At 46.6% G+C, this 17,258-nt stretch overlaps 1 protein-coding gene across 1 annotated transcript; it reads left to right on the top strand.

Annotated features, from left to right (window-relative positions):
* Nucleotides 1-721: 721 nt before the first annotated feature.
* On the top strand, nucleotides 722-13,599 carry LOC119399678 (calcium-binding protein E63-1; the record flags this gene model as incomplete). The annotated part of the gene is given in 4 exon segments (XM_037666499.2): nucleotides 722-865; nucleotides 9,065-9,198; nucleotides 11,703-11,814; nucleotides 13,279-13,599. Coding segments are annotated over 4 exon segments (413 nt in total), but the record flags the coding sequence as incomplete, so codon positions are not given.
* Nucleotides 13,600-17,258: the final 3,659 nt, after the last annotated feature.

Below are 17,258 nucleotides of genomic sequence, written 5' to 3' on the forward strand. Positions count from 1 at the left end.
ATAGGTGGTACCGGTTGTAATCACCACAGTGTCATGCTGCGGTTATCGTCATACTGCTAACGGAACTATAGCTTTCAGTATGTATAAGAAAACAAGTAAATCAATCAAAAAAAGAGGCTCTTGCGCTTGCTGGAGAGCTGAATTCCGAATTTCTAGAAATACTGCAGGAGGTTATGTATATCAGCGGAGATTATGAAAAAAAAAATACCGCTAAAAAGAGTCATTACCTAAACTCCCAGCTTGTATGCGATGCCTGTGTGTTTAAATGTAACGCAGGAAGAATCCAGTGTTGACTTAGGATGGAAGGAACAGGCGCAAAGACAGGGAGGTTAGCCAGTTCTTAAACAGGCTGGCTACTCTGCGCTGGGGAAAGCGAATAAGAGTTGACTTTCAAAATTAGGAACGATATGTTGGCTCATCCGTTTTGCATCGCGTGAAGAAGTAACAGCTCCGTCGAGCCGCTTGATTGTTGTTTAGGAAAGTGTTTGACGATGTACTCTACTATGCAAGAGCGGTATGCTCTCCCCTAGTGAGTAAATGGTACAGGACGTCTTGCAGTTCCTCAATCGGATGTGGGTTTAGATGGGATAGGTGTTAGAGCACTGTGTATTATTGGTCCTGTTGTCAAGGTCTTTCCCTTGCGCTTTAAGTTTATTAGTTTTAGAAGAAAGATCTTTGACTACTGTTTTCAATTTGTCCTTCCCTCTTTCTCTAAATGCAGAGCTGAAGGCGGCCTTCCTTTTGCTAGACAAGAACCAGGACGGCCGCGTGAACGCAGCCGAGATCAAACACATGCTGGACAACCTCGGCATCCTGCTCAACGACTCCATGATACAGAAGCTCGTTGTACAGGCGTCGGGCAGGGGTGAGTGTCACGCCACTGTCAAACTGCCTTAACCGCAGCTCAGCCTTAATACACAAAATCTGCGATCCCTGTGTGCCCCTTATCTGTAATCTTAAGCGGTCTCATATGTTATATTCTGAAAGCCGATATCTCTTTATGTGAATCCATATGGCTCTACAGGGTTACGGTGCAGAGCCTATGATCATTTCTTCGAATAAGGCGTGTATTCTTGTAAAAACGCCGCTAAACATCATGAGCTTGAGCCACAGGAATAATTAGTCATATTAAACAGAAATTGTGCGCAAAACTGCTCTCTTCGGCCGCCACGATGGTACAGTTCTTACGGTGCTCGGCTGCTGACCTGAAAGTCGTCAGTTCCATCCCGGGAACGGCGGTCGCATTTCTATGGAGGCCAAATTACAGAGGCACGTGTGTTGATATTGAGGTCCACGCGGGAAAAAAACCCATGTGGTCGAAATTTCTGCAGCCTTCCACTACGGCCTGCCTCATAATTATATCGTGGTTCTGGTATGTGAAACCCCAGAAAATATTATTATTGTTCAAGTTATCTCTTACTCTCATCACTCTACCACAAAAAAAAAACTTAAAATTGCCTATTTGTGAGTTTTCAGGCACTTCGCAAGACTGTTTCGGCGTGCGTCACGCCCATCTTCTAAGCATTGGCCCTTCTTTTCTCTCTGCCTACCTACCTCTAGCAATGCTTAGCTGTCTACCATTGTGAAAGCAGTGAAATTACAAACTCATCTCGGCTTTCACAGACTCGCAATCGCTCATAAGAAAATTAGACAAACTTAGCCTCATATGAATCAACGATACCAGGTGTATGAGGAGGATTTTAGATCGTTAACCGAATCGGTGTACTGGAGTTATCTTTTTTATGCTCGTTCGACAGCGATTACACCCCATCAATCTGGCACACGTAGACGCTGCACTCGTAATCTTATCAAAAGATGTTTACGACGCAATGAGAAAAGCCTCCACCCTTCACTTCTTATCTTTTCCGCAAATGATAATCGCGATCTGCGTAGCGTGTCTTTCGGGGAAGCTGTGTGTCCCGAACTTCAAGGGCACGAAGAGCATGAGCGTTATTAGCGTGACACAGCATTCTTGGCGGGGGAACTCCTAGAGCGCAGTTTTAAAACAAAAATATAGAGAAGATAACGTTTGATGAATAGATAGGAGCGATTTAGAAACGCTTCTCTAGTGTGCTTCTCCGAAACGGGGCAAAGGGAAATGCAACATGCAGGGCTACAGAGAGGTAGATGCAGGTGACTGTGCTAAATATATATATACATATATATAGTACTTTGGGTATGAAGATCGATGGGTCCGGTACGATAAATGAGTGAGAAGAAGGACTCACGTACGAAATGTAGTTTTATCACTAATATATATATATATATATATATATTAGTGAATTTTGGTACACTGGTCACGGATTAAAATGCGACACAAATTTTCATCACAACGACTGATAAGCGCAATATCTCGAGATAACGGCAACTTATCGATAATAATCTGGCCCCTATAGAGAGATAATATTGGCTCTCGTCTAAGCGTTCGAGTCGAAATTGCACCGATATGCCTCGAACTGAACACGGTCGAAATGTACGTATGTGCGTCCCTTAGGCCAAAATTTCCGCGTTTCAATGAGTGAGCACCGTGCAAATGTCACGTTTGTGACGGTTTGTCCCATGCGCGGATGTGCGCTACGCACTAAGGGCAGGAATGTTGACAGAGCACATGCTCTAACGCTTAATAGACTGACATAGGTCGTCTCACCTAAAAAGTTCAGCGCGCATTCTTATCTGCCTCAGGCATGATCAGCACGTCTTCAAACACACCAAACACCCCAATTTAGCTATGGGTGTCTCGTGTTTCCCAATTTTGGCTTACTGCTGGCTCAGCATACTACAGTAGGATACTTTCTAATCAAAATCGTGTGCGTTTTCCTAAACAGGGTTTCCTTGATCTGTTTTCGAGTAAGAGTAGAATATTTAGTACATTAATTCGTCTGCATTTTTTACCACACAACTAGTGCTTGCCGATAGCACTCATTTCAACCTTCACCTTAGAGTGAATTACTGCGTACAGCTTTTTCATGGTACGCTACATCTCATTCTAAACGGAGCAAGAATGGCTGGAATACAAGCGAAACATGGCGAGATTTCGCGAGATCTTGTTAAAGTATATATATAGTACGGCCACGAACTCTCGAAGATGGTTTTTAAAAACATACTGTAATTACATTTTCAGGGTGCACTTACGCCTACCAGTACGTTTTCTAGGCTCTTGGGGGCTTGGCCTTTCAATCGACGCAAAAAAACGACAACTGAATATTTTCGTGTCAGTACCGCTTTAATGGTTCAAGCTGAACAATATAGGGTGAACGGGTATGTGGGAGGAGTCGCTAGACACCCGCATTAAACGTCGAAATTTACTTATTACAAAGCGCAAGGCAGATGCAGCAAGCTCGGGCAATACTCGTGCACAGCAGCAACGTGCGCAACCTTAGTTTAAGTATAGAGAGACAAATAGAATTGCTGTGTACGAAACCGTATTCAGTGTCAATGTGCACAACATGATCCTATGCGCTGGCCACCGTCGCCCCGGTGGACGTTAGCGAAAGTCTGTGTGATTATTCGAAAGTCCATTGCGTCATTACGCAGATAGTACGAGCAGCACATTCTGTTTAGGTTCCGCAGTAGCTATGGTACGGCCACGGGGTAGTTTGGACTCCCGACGAGCAACGTGACTACAAGTAAATTCGAGAACTGGAAAGGGAATGTCAACGCCACTGGCAGGCGACAGACACCTATGAAGATTGTGCACGAAATGCCAAGCGCATACGGCAAGCAGGATAAGACGACGGATGTCGCGAAGCGGAGAATGCGATCTAGTAGGTGGGCTTGGCGAGCAAATGTCACTTAATGGGAAACTCAATGGCGGTGTCGTCGTCTATGTGCCGCGGTAGTCTAGCGGTAGACTATGCACAGTGATTTGATATTTGATGGACACGTTCACAACCTCGCCTTTGATACAAAAGTAGCTTCCGTCATATCACCTCTGTGTCGTGTGCTTAAGAGCTTCGCTGATCTACGTTAACAGGGTGGCATGGCTGACAGTTTTTAGGAGCTGGCTTGCCAGGTTCTTAAGCTGGGGCGACGTCCCGCGCCGTAACCTGCATCCATCTATTCAAAGCGTCGTGGAACACGAAGAGGAACGCTACGCGCGTCGTGTCTTCCCTCTAGCCTGGCCGTTCATTCTCACAGGGCGAGCGGGGAACACGGTCGACAGCCAGGCGAGCGTCCGACAGCTATTTTTAGGGCCACTTCGTGGTGCGCGTCTCGAGGGCAGTTGTCAAATTGAAAGAACATTAGGAGCATCGCGTCTGCAAGTGTAGACAATGGAGAATCAGACGCTCTTAGATATTTCTTGCAGATATACTTCATCAATGTGTATATAATTGTAAATTGTGCATATCTTTCATCAAAATGGAAAGTAATAAAACACTGTGTATATATGTATATATAATAATATAGAACACATGTACGGAAGATTCACGGGTTTTCCCGATCTTCTCCGAGCCAGCTCCTCAATCATCATTCACTTCGTGGATATGGCGTGATTTTTTTAACCAAAAATGGTTTTGTTGTTCCAGAATGATAAATACAAAAACAGATAGTGTATTTAAGGATATGTGCAGTTCGTCAATCCACACGAGAAAGCTCATAGTGTTTTTCTCCACTATGCATGGCACAGAGTATTTACCGAACGAGAAGATTAGCCACTACTCTGTCTCCTTCAGTGGTCTGCTAAAGTTCCTTAGAGCTGACCATCTACCTGAATCTTTGGATTTGTTAGCTCCTTGAGGGGGTCCTTGTGTGTGACGAAGCGCTTTGTGGCGGCCATAGTCTAGTAAACAGGAATGTGAATCATCAACCATTTGTTCAAAGCAATACTGCTACTATTCCATAGTACAGTACTCTCATTTTTCACATCGAAGCTTTTCCTAGTCGACCCTTTGCCTGCTGTGTAGCGCTGGTCACGTGGCCTCGCGGTGTGGCGAGAATGAGGCTCGTTAGGAAGGGTGGGGTCAGCGCCATGCCGAAAGAGACCTGGTGGAAAGGGGGGAAGGCGAGGGGTGATAGTGACAAGAGGGGCGATAGTGAAGCTTGTTGGACTGGGGGAACCAATGGTAGGAGCGCCGAGGGGCGAGGGTGAGGCTCGGCGGAAAGGGCAAATCAATGAAAAGGACGAGCGTGAGGCATGGCGGAAAGCACGTCAGAACCCAGCTGTCTGCGAGAAGTAGGTCAGTGAGGGGCTCGGTGGAACATAAAGCAGGGTGTCAGCAAACTGCAATTTGCTCTTGCAGAATGGTCAAGAATGCTCGTACTCCTGAGCAAGAAGCCACCCGACGTAGGCAATAGAAAGGCAAGAGCCTGAGGAAGGGGGGCATCAGCATTGCTTTATCGACGGCTTTCGCCAAGTGGAGCTGGCTGGATTTTTTTTATTTTAGTTGTGAACACATGTAATGGTACACACGCACCCTAGCCCCATTTCTAGATCCACAGAACTAGGAGCAGCTACAAACAGATCTCCCATAATAGAGTACAGAGCACCCTGAGCCATTCACCTTTTGTTCTCTGCATGCAGTTCATGTATTGTAAGTCGTCTGCATTTTAGGGGTAAAGCACCTTAGGGTCTCGGGTTGTCGCCGGTATCGTTGTCTGCTGTCGTCGCGTGCATCGTCGTGTCCTGCGCATTTGCTTGAGCGCAAGAGAGGGCGCCACTGCCTCAGCACTCGCCATGTGGCGAGAGAGAGCCAACGGCACGCGTTGACGATGGAAACGCTCTTTCTGCGATGAACGCTGAACTACCAGCTCGCGAGGAACGAGAACGCGCCCTTGCCCACGAGAGACAAGGCCGACGCAGGCAGGGTCTACTAGCGAGTTTCTTGAAAAAACCGACTGCTCGCGCTGCACAACCGTTCACCGGCGACCCCGTATATATGGGCACTGGATCCTGACGTGCAATGTAGTGCCGCTGGGAAATTTCTCTTGTGTGTAGTTTAACAATAAAGATTCGCAGCGTGCACGTTAACTTTATTATCTTTCTTCTGTCTCTCATTGGCCATTAGCAGTGATTTTGCTGTGGGGAACACCGGCGCACACTGCATGCTTCGCCTCTCCACAGGTTTCACGTTAGTGGAACTGAAACAGCCTTGCCTACATGCTTCGCCCCTCCCCAAATTTTTGCATACTTTTCTCTCAAAGATAACGAAGGTGTCCGAAATTTCTTGAAAACATGTGTATAATCATGTGATTAAGTACGCAGTACACCTTATCATATCCCTCTCTTTCTCAACAAAATACAACGCGGGGAAAGCTCGCCGCTCTCCCACGATAGAATACACTGTGCTCTGAGTCGTCATCCTTTTTTCTATAGCCACACAGCATAGAAAGTGCGTCAAGTTTCTGAAGATAGGCGAAGCATAGTTCTCCTTCATATTAGGGTACTCCTTGCTGAAAGTCGTCCCCGTTTTTTTTTAACCGAATAGGCCTCATTGGCTTATCTTCTGGTAACAGTCCCGTATTGCACTGTAAGTTGTTGACATCTTTTTCAAAACACACAAGTGCTCTTCTAAAATTAATCGCCTCAGAGGGGCAGCAGCATACAGCTCTCATGTTGTATAGTGTACATCCTACCATAAATCGTTTCACTTCTTTCTAACCACATATCCTAGAAGAGAATACTATCGAAGCAATCTCTAGAAAATAATGAATAGCGTTTCTGTATACACAAAAATTGTGTGGATTTAACGGTAAAAGTGAGGTGCATGCCTTAGCCTACTTCGGGTGATGGGGCACTGGCGTAGTTGGACAACCCTGATCTGTAGGAGCCATCAGCATCCCAGCCAGCAGTATTGCGTGCCTCGTACATGAATGGTATATGCCCGCGACAAGGGCGACCCAAAACCGTGCTAGGCGTCTCAGCATGCTGAATTCCACAAGGGAATACTGACAGAGGTGTGGAAAACACCCCAAGCGTCTGAGCGCGCGTTCGTAACCGCAGGATATCCTTAAAGGTGTTGTATCCCTGCCTGATTAAGGATGCGCCTATGACGAAGTTAAACTTTGGACTAGAAGGCCATAGTCGAAGTCCGCCGTTGGGACATGTTTATTTCTGTTCATTTATTTGCTACAAACGCCACTTCACGACGCCACTATGTCAGTGTGTCGCAGCCCTTTCCGTCCAGCCCTTATTCGCAGATGTGCGCACGCAGCCGGCTTCAGGTCTACTCAACGGACGATTTCTCAGAAAATGTTCCTATAGATAACGCAATAAAAGCCTCTATTTGAGCACATCATTTCAAATAAGGCTTTGATAGAATGGCAAAGGAACAATTGGTGCAGAACCAGCTGTTTGCTTTAAATACACTGAATGCAATGTTGCTTTTATCGTATCGCATGTCCAACATAAGCCATAATTCAGCAATCCTTATTCAGAACTGGTATGATGAGAGTATTTCATTTCCTTCCTATATCTCGTATACTTTGCCACAATATGGACATGGGAAAAGCAATGCGCAAGAATACATTGCTATTTCGACATGTGGTCGCAATCAACATAATTTTAAAAGTTTTTTAATGGTCCCTAGTGTTAGCTAACCGTTCTCTAGGACTGTCTAATAGTAATTGTAATACTTCTTGAGATATAACGTCCCAAAACCCCGACACCATTATAAGAGACGCCGTAGTGAAGGGCTCCGGAAATTTCGACCACCTGGAATCATTTATCGCGCACATAAATCTAAGCAGACGGGCCTCTAGCATTTCTCTCTGAAGCACTGGCAAATGTACGCTGTTATGATGGTGTGTGCCAGGAAAGTCCAAAGAACTGGGACAGATACTTGGCACCACTATTATTTGCATACAGAGAGGTGCCTCAGTCGAGGGTCGGCGTTTAGCCTTTCGACCTCCTGTATGGTCGATACATTAGAGGTCCAATGTCCATACTGAAGGAATTATGGACTGCGAAACACCTTGCATGCCCAAACGAAGACTACATACGACTATGTCATGGAGGTTCGCGATCGTTTGTATGAGACGTGTCAAACTGCGCACGAAGAGCCGCAGAAAGCCAAGCATACACGAAAGAAATACTACGATCGCAAAGCGAAGCCTCATCAACTCTTCGTCGGAGACACGGTATTACTACTACCTTCCGACACCAACAAAGTGATTCTAACTTGGAAAGGCTCGTTCACTGTACTTGAGAAGCGGAGATAAATCGACTATGTCGCTGATCTGGGAACTGGAATCAGTTTGTTCCACATCAGCCTCCTTAAAAATTGCGAGGAGCGACCACCTTTGACAGACACGGTGGGCCGCGCGGCTGTCACGGTACAAACAGAACAACCGGAAGAAGAACCTGAACTACCGTTGCACGCGTTTCAACAGAATGAAACCGTCCTAAACATCACAGAACCATCCTAAACATCACAGGGTGTACTAAATCATCAAAAACACACATACAGTCCCATGACTCCGCCACTTATAGTTACTGTTCTTGATCCACAACAAATGCACTGACGAACACTGCTTATATGATGCGCGTCGTCGCGCCAGAGCGTGCATCACTGTGCACTAAAGCCCTCGTTGCTGCCGTAACGTCGGACTATAACCTACCCTTTAGGAGTAACGGTGTAGATTACGTGCCGTGTAAGCCCACGTCACGCACCTAACTATTTGTTTTGTGCAAATACGTCGATCCGTCTTGTAAAGTATAGTTCAATGTCAAACAAAGCACTCCTTGCTGACATAACATCGATTCTTATGTTGCGAGGAACCTGCTGCGGTTTCAGTTCTGAGAAACAGTTTGGCAAGTTCGGTGGGCTAGTGAACTTTCATGGTCTAGCTGGGATCAGTGATGGTACGTGCCCACACGTACCGCAGGTACGGTACGTGCTGGCTGTTGTATATACCTTCGTTGGAAGCCGTTGTCTCTTGCGTCCACAATTTTTAGTTAGTTCCCGTCTTCGTGGTATATGCTCTCAAACCGCCGCCTTACAGGAAATAGCGATTATACACAACGCGCTAATCAGATGACGTTTGACCATGTGCACACCGTGATACATCAACATGCAAGCTTGTTTCAGATATCACCAATGCTTTCACACCGCCTTCTCTCTCGCAGATGACGGCCTTATTAGTGAAGATGAGTTCCTTGCCTGGATGGCCGCGCAAACGAGCATCAAGGATGACGTCATGGAGGACCTGCTGGCTGCCTTCAGGGTGTTCGACAAGGACGCCAACGGCTACATCACAAAGGTATCACTCGTTCGCGTGTCTCTTCATACGCGGTTGACGCTGTTAGGCAAACCGGCGCCACATTTAATTATACGCGCTCATTACAATAGCTACTCAACAAATAAATGTTTCAGTACGGTTTGTTGGCGAAGCTCTTAACCCAATGATTTCTGCAATGCTAAGTACGTGGCCACCTATACACTGATCTTTTTTTATGCTGCCGGCGTACCTTCCATCTGCTCACGTTTATACCACCAAACATAACTCGACCAATTTCTGCAGTATGCGACTTAACAGTGAAAGCTCTGATTTCTGTAGGAGTAATCAATTGCACACTCAAACTTTTGGTGTACATCGCTAAGAAACACACGGACGGAGACACATAGTAGACACGACGGGCGCTGAATTGTAAGTCAGCGCCCGTCGTGTCTAATAAGTGTCTCTGTCCGTGTGTTTCTCAGCGCTACACCCCAAAAGTTTGACCATGAACCAGCTCGCCCAAAGCAGAGTTCTGCTAAATTACATATATGTTTATCGCCAGCAGGCCAAGATAAAAAAAAATGCCGCCAATACTGTGCTGTAATTTTGAACAATTCATTACTTCACTATACAACACCTGCTGGAATCGTTGTGTTTGCGCGTTCTGTGTATCTTTGCCCTTGTTTTTGCGCACTCAGCATGCAATACGCAATGTACTTAGTTGTGGATTACGCAGTTCACTTAGCTGTGCAGAACGCACTCCAGCTAATTCGTACTGCAAAAAAAAACCATTGAAAAAACAGTGTGTATCAAATTGGCCTGATCAGCAAGATTTATATAGTCATCAATTCCTCAACACGCACATGCAAAATGCCTGGCTTTATTGTGTTTGACAATAATGAATGGATTCAAATAAAATATGCTAACCTGAGACACCATTTTCTCTCTGAGCCTTCAGTAACATTGTATTTGTCTATCGATGGATTCTAATCGCCTTACAGCATTCTTAGGCGTGCTAATCTACTTGGTTTCTGCAAAACGAACGCCTTCTACATAACCAACTGATAAAAAATTAGAAGGGGGACCTATGAAGGGCCTCACTTGTCACTAGTCGCAGCTATATGAAATCAACGCATAATGAGATCTATTAAGCCGCCACTGTTATCTAAGTTAGGTATGCGTTTTTACAGCGAAAGCTGTTATGAGATCATTTCACCGGCCGTTTTTGGCGCCGTAGTTGTCCGCCGCCGCCGCCGCCGCTGCCGCCGCCGCCGCCGCCGCCGGTGTCAGTAACCAGTATTGATCGAAATAAGAAAAAAAACTAAATAAGGAAAAAATTCCAGGATGGAACGAGGTTCGAACCTGGGCCCTCTGCGTGGGAGCCCAGTATTCAACCTCTGAGCCATGCCAGTGCTTGAAACTGCTTTGCAAAAAGGTCCTATACAGGCTTCATGTCGGGAAGGAACCACATTAGCATATGCAATATAGCGTGGTAGAAGAGTAAAATAAGCACCAAGCGTCGCACAATGCGAATTCTGTAACCAGGCGTCAAACAATGGGAATTGCGCAACGAGTAGGTTGTGAAACGCTATAAGGAAGGAAGCCTATAAGCGCAGATCTAGCGCGAAGGAAGCCTATAAGCGCGAAGGAAGCCTATAAGCGCAGATCCATTTCCTCGGGGTCTCAGTAAAATTACAATGCTTTATAGCGTAGTCGGTTCCTCGCAAGTGCATTTGGATTGGTTGCCAAGAAAGCCCATGAGCGCATGAACCATTTCCTCGGGCTCTCAGTAAAGTTCTTCGCCCCCCCCCCGTCTCTCTCCCACGTAAACGTATGTTATACAGCATGACGGGAGAGGAAAATAGCGAGCGGGCGTCACCCTATGCAAATTACATAAGTGGTGGGCCGTTTAAAGCTTCCAACCCATTACAAAGGGCTGAGCCATAATTCTTCATCGTCATCAGTCGTCGCGTCAACAAAGTGCACATAATGCCTTACAGACGTGTAGCTGGTGCTTCGCTTCTCCGCAGAATGACGAATAATGGCTTAGTAGGTGCTTCCCAACTTCACAAAAATTGTGATTTATGGCGTAGTGGGTACCTTTCTAGTCTACTTGTATTGTAGCCCCAAGAGAACGGGCTCTAGAAACGCCGCTCTTCCAGCTTTCGCTGTGACTGTGCTGCGGTTTTAGCGCAGGCCTGGCGTTTTTTTTTTAATATGCAAATTACTTGTACACTATAATTTAAATTCCTGCAACACTTTTCTTGGCTGCACTATCTGTTCGCCAAATAAAAGGCTTAATATACAAGTACTCCCTGGGGAAAAGGCCACTCGATATGAATGAAATATGTCGTCAAGCGATTTCTATTTTCGGCTATAAGTTATCTTAAAATGAAAGGCGTGGAAAAACATGTACCGTTAAGCTATACAAAAGCTAGGTGTCACCTGTCATGAGGATTGCATATCGCCTATTTGCCAATGGTCTTGCCGACAAGCACGGCGGTTCACGTCGTATCACCGTCGCTACATTGTAATGCAATGCGCAGGACGAGCTGAAGCTGGCCATGGAAATGATCGGCGAGCCCATGTCCGAGGCGCAGCTGGACAGCATGATTCGAGCCACGGACATCGACAACGACGGAAGGATAAACTACGAAGGTAGGCAGGAATTTAGTATATGCATGGGTGGATATTTTCGCAAGACCTTGAACGTGGAGCAAGCATGTAAATGTGTGCAATTTAAATGCGCATATCGTTCTGAATAGGCAAACAACTTTGTGATATTATTTGTGACGGTTATGCGCTCATACAGTGCGAGTTGTGTCCAACCTGTCTCTCCTAATGCGATAGCATTTCTCTTTGTCTGCCACCTCCCACCAAAATTTCGCCTCACTCTAATGAACTAATGAGAGTGTCGTGAAATGGGCAAGTGCGAAACTTCACGTGATAGGTTTCGAATAGGCATTGATATTGTATCCAAACCAACCACATGCGCGGAAAAGGACGAGATAATTTAGGAAAGCGCGATAGAGAAAGAGACGACTACGTTCAGAGGAAATAAATTTGGAGCTGACCCTAATCCTTGACTTAGGTGTCTAGTGTTGACACTCGCACGTCGGCGTTTGTGTGCCTTGGTGAATTGCTTGGGTTAACCTTGTGTGTCGCGTGCTACCGAAGCGGGTCTCAGAGGCCACGTACATAGAAGCGCGTCGTTGAGGCCTTCTCCGCCAGTTGCCGCAACGGTCCCAGCTGCTTACTATCATTCAATGAACTCAATCAATTAATTTTCATTATTGACAGCTAACTGGCCCTTATCGTAAGTTATGCTACTATACCATGTGTATCTCATATATCTGTTCACTTGAATCACTACCATCGATTTCTATTTCTAAAGGACCTTTTATGAATACCCGGAAAACCGGAAGTAAGTGCTCGACCGGATATGCTTATAAGTGAAGCAATAGTGCCACTCGGTGGTCGTGCCTCTAAACGATGTGGGAAAGACAAAAGGTGCTAGGTGTTCTTGGCTTCATCGCACAGGACACTCAAACCAGACGCATGATACTGCTAGCTCAGTGAGCGCTGCAGCGGATCCAGGGACAGCGTTCGAACTTCCGGTGCTCTATTGACTGTTAGGCGCAAAAGCACTAGCGTTACTGATGTGTCGGTGTGTCCCTCCAGTGGTCACAAATAAAAGGGCGGTGAAGTTCCATCTGGGAAGCTTGGGCGTAAAGCTAGACCTTGGCTGTCGCTTGCAGTGTCCCTAGTGTAACTAGCATGTTTTGTTTTCGTGCTTAAAACATGTGATCCTAAAAGCAATCATGCGAACCCATGCTTAACTTACGAGCCATGAAAGCCCCCACATTACTTTTTGAAAATATGGGTTTCCTTCACGCCATTTCATAGTTGTGTTTTCTAAACGACCCTGTTTTATCCACTCCTCTAAACGATGTTTGCACTAAGCGCCTCTCGCAAATGCACATCAATCAAGTTTAGAGCCTGGGAATGTGCTACGTAAATATCTGGATTCGTATCGCATCTGGTCTGACTGAGACCATACCACGTCTTTAGAGGTACTCCGACGTGTTAAATACCTTCTCGCTTCTCCCTTCTTTTTTGCAGAGTTCGTCACCATTCTGCTATAGCGGTGTCACGTGTTACCGTCGCTTACTCGACGCCTGCCATAAAAGCCTTAACTTATTCGAAGATGCCTTCAATCATCAAGATATACTCATCGCAAAACGGCGCGGACCCGACCGCAGCGGCCCTCGGCAAGGCATTCGAATGGAACCTCGTCTGCCGTTCGGCTGCTCAGGCGGCTGTTCGCTCCGTCCATGACACATGTACATAGAAAGTCTTATCTGCTCAAAGAGTGTGTTGCGTAAAATCAGTACCCGGATGCAAATAAACCTTGCTCCACAAGTCCGACAGGAGAAAATGACGGGTGTGTTGTGTTCACTTCACGTTCGCAGCTTCATGACATATTGCTTGATTCTGGCGTCCAGAAGCAACGCGGCGGTTGGGGAAGTAGAGAGAGAGATATATAAGATTGACGAATGCTTGGAAGGTTAACACTAACGCAGTTTTCTCTCCTAAACTAACCGAGAGGTGCACTTACGAGAATTAGTATGAAGGAAAGACAGAAATGAGGCACAAGTACACAATCACTGCAGTTCGCAGCCGAAGATGACCCTCGTCAGTGCTTCAATTGTTCAAGCAGGTTGGTAGTTCGTAAGTGCACTAACGCATTCGTAGCCAGTTACTGCGACGGCTTATCAGATTCTCATTCGAAAACGCCTTCTTAAGACTCCGTAAGCCACCCTACATATTGGCGGGCAGTGAATTGACTTTGACAACCTCCTTAGTTTATTGAATGCATGCAAATACGTCATAAATCCTCGTGGCCTATTAATATCCCGTGTTCTTTGTCGTGCATAAAGATCTGCAACAGAAAGAGCTTAGAATTTAGCCCGCACGGAAATATGGCATCCCAGTCGCGAATAAAAACGATGACATACATAGGCGTGCGCACAGGGTGGGGGGGGGCGCGGGGGGGGCCCCTCTAATCACCTAAGAGGGGGGCGCAAAATCTGCCCCGTACATTGACCCTTCTAGTCACCTAAGAGGGGGGAGGGCGCAAAATCTGCCCCATACATTGACTTAGTAGGTTGGGGGGACGCTGCGATGAACCTTAGCCCCCCATCACGGGGAGCCCTGCGCACGCCTATGATGACATACAACACCTCCAATTAACTATGTATCATCTGGATACGTTCTTGTCGAGGTGGCACTCCAACCACGAGAGCTGAACGACAGTTGGGTAGCATAAAGTAGGATAAAGAACAAAAATTTCATTAGTTAAAAGATTGATCGCATAAGCCTCTTCACGTGGTCTTGTGAATGGTGAAAAGGGGATGTACACAGCGGAGAGATGGTTGTGAAGGGCATCAGAACTGTCATTTGGGCGACTTGGTGTACTTCCATCTTGAACGAATACTAGCGCGACAAAAACGAGGACGAGAATAGAAAAGACAGACTACAGCGCTGACTCGAAATTAAGTTTCATTCCGAAAAGAAGCAGATTAAATAGCAACTGGAAACCTAAGGAAAGAAACAACCAATGCACATGCTCAATGCGACAAAACAAACAACAAAAGGCTCTGTGGCTGATGAGACGCGGACATGCAAAATTTTGGGCGGGAAACATTACCAATCTATCATACATGGGAAGCTCATTAATATTGTTGTGTTTCCCAGTGCTTGTTCTCGAATGGATGAAAACACAGCCAGAGTAAAACGCGTAACAAATGACGAAAACGGATTCATTCATAAATGTTTGGCACACAACCAACCGTGGCATGTTTCTAACACCAGAGATATTGAAGCATTGCCACCTTTATGACATGGCTTGTTCGCTCTGCCAGGAACGGGACGATTTTAAAACGGAAAAAGACACAGAAAGGGTGAAGCGCGTACTAACAACTGTTTATTTTCGCGCCACACACTTCCTTATATCTGACACAGGAAAGAAGAAAAGAAAGTAGGTCAAACAAAAAAGCACACGTTGTGCAAAGTGAAAGCGTCACCGTCCATATCAACCCCATACAAGGTATGATATCTAAGTTGGCATGCCTGTTTTCAAGAAAGCTATTTCTTTTAGATACGAAGTATCTTATGGCGCAGTTCAATCCGGTGGTGGTGTGCGGCGTGACCACCCTTACTGCGCATGGGCATACCCTCTCCACACACATCCTCTCCACTCCCCCTCACAATTCCTCCTGCCCTCTTCCCCGCTCCTCTTTCCTCCTCTTCACTCTCCCCTCCCCCTCTCTCATACCCCTCCCCACTTCCCCTCTCCCCTCCTCCTTTCCACTCTTCCTCTGAAACGCGGGCTAGACATGCCGAAATTCTCTCCTGCGCAACGCCGTGATGAGCACCAGCGCATGCGCGTCCCCTCCCCCTCTCTCTCCTCTCCTACGCTGCCCCCCTCTCGCACGCCTGTCGACTGCGTTCCGCGCTCGCCCTGTGAGAATTAACGGCCAGGCTAGAGGGAAGACAAGACGCGCGTAGCGTTCTTCTTGGCGTTCCACGACGCGAGGTCGGTAGCATGCCCAACGAACGCCAACGGAACGCGATCGTGCAAGTGCTCCGGCTTCGCATCGCCTCATGGTCCCCTTTAGCGGGAAATGGTGTAATTTTTTCAGATAGGATAACAGAAGGTGCGCTAAAGCAACCTTCACTTGTGTGGATAAAATAGGCCTCTATTAACTCTCTGTTTGATCGGCTGCTCGTTTGGAGCAGCCGATCAAACAGCATTGGACAGATCGTGTCTCCCTGCCATACGCCCTTCTTTATTGGGATCCTGTCGCTTTATTTATGGAGGACTATAGTGGCCGTGGATCCGCTGTAGATTTCTTCCAATATGTTTGTAAATGCTTCGTCGATGCCCTGATTCCGCAGTGCCTGCATGACTGCTGATGTCTTCACCGAATCAAATGTATTCTCGTAATCTATGAAGGCTATGTATAGGGGTGGGTTGTATTCCGCGCATTTCTCTATCACCTGATTGATAGTATGAATGTGGTCTACTGTTGAGAAGCCTGTACGAAATCCTGCCTGGTCCTTTGCTTGATTGAACTCTAATGTCGTAATAATTCTGTTAGCAATTACTTTTGTAAATAGCTTGTAGACAACGGACAGTAAGCTGATGGGCCTGTAATTTTTCAGGTCCTTGACGTCCCCTTTCTTATGGATCAGGATGATGTTAGCATTCTTCCAAGATTCTGGTATCCTCCCCGTCGAAAGACACTTCGTATACAGGGTGGCCAGTTTTTCTAACATCATCTCTCCACCGTCTTTCAACAGGTCTAATGTTACCTGATCCTCACCAGCGTCTTCGCCTCTTTGTATAATATGATGTATAATATAATATGGTGTATATAGTCATGTATAATATGGTGCAAAAAAGGTACGTAAAAAGAAATGAGGGTAAGGAGGAGTCAGAGTAGAAAGGGAAAGACAAAGCATAGCGTAGCTATGCATGGCGTCACGCAGGCAAGACCATGTATAGCACCGCCATATATAACCTACCCATGTATTTAAATATAGCATGGGCACGAAGGTGAAGTGAGGGTGAGGTGAAAAGAATAAAGTGAGCGTGAAAAGGATAAAAATCACAGCATATCCACGTGGTGAATGATGATGAGTGGGGCGAAACGAACTCGCGCTGCAGCACGGCGATGGCATTTGCGCGAGCGTGGTCCTTCTTGATGGAAGATATTGTAGATGGAAGATATTGCACACACCGCAACTATGGCTGAAACTGTTATCAAAGAAGTCCCGCTGGAAGCGCGCGTCGGCGCCTTCGGGCAGAGCCCGCCTGATGCGTTTTGCAGCCACTTCACGTGCTCGCACAGCCTCGGGCTCTGCCTGCCGGTACGCGCGCTTTCTCGCCGCTTCACGGTCCTTCACATTTTGAAGATCCTATTCGCGCCGCAGCCGTGCAGCTTCGGCCTCGCGGGCTTGAATGGCGGGGTCTTCGCGCCGCAGCCGAGGTGGCTACTACAACGCTACAAACAAACGGAGGATGGACAGACCCACGG

This window comes from Rhipicephalus sanguineus, chromosome 7 (genome assembly GCF_013339695.2).
Source record: "Rhipicephalus sanguineus isolate Rsan-2018 chromosome 7, BIME_Rsan_1.4, whole genome shotgun sequence".
Classification (NCBI taxonomy): domain Eukaryota; kingdom Metazoa; phylum Arthropoda; class Arachnida; order Ixodida; family Ixodidae; genus Rhipicephalus; species Rhipicephalus sanguineus.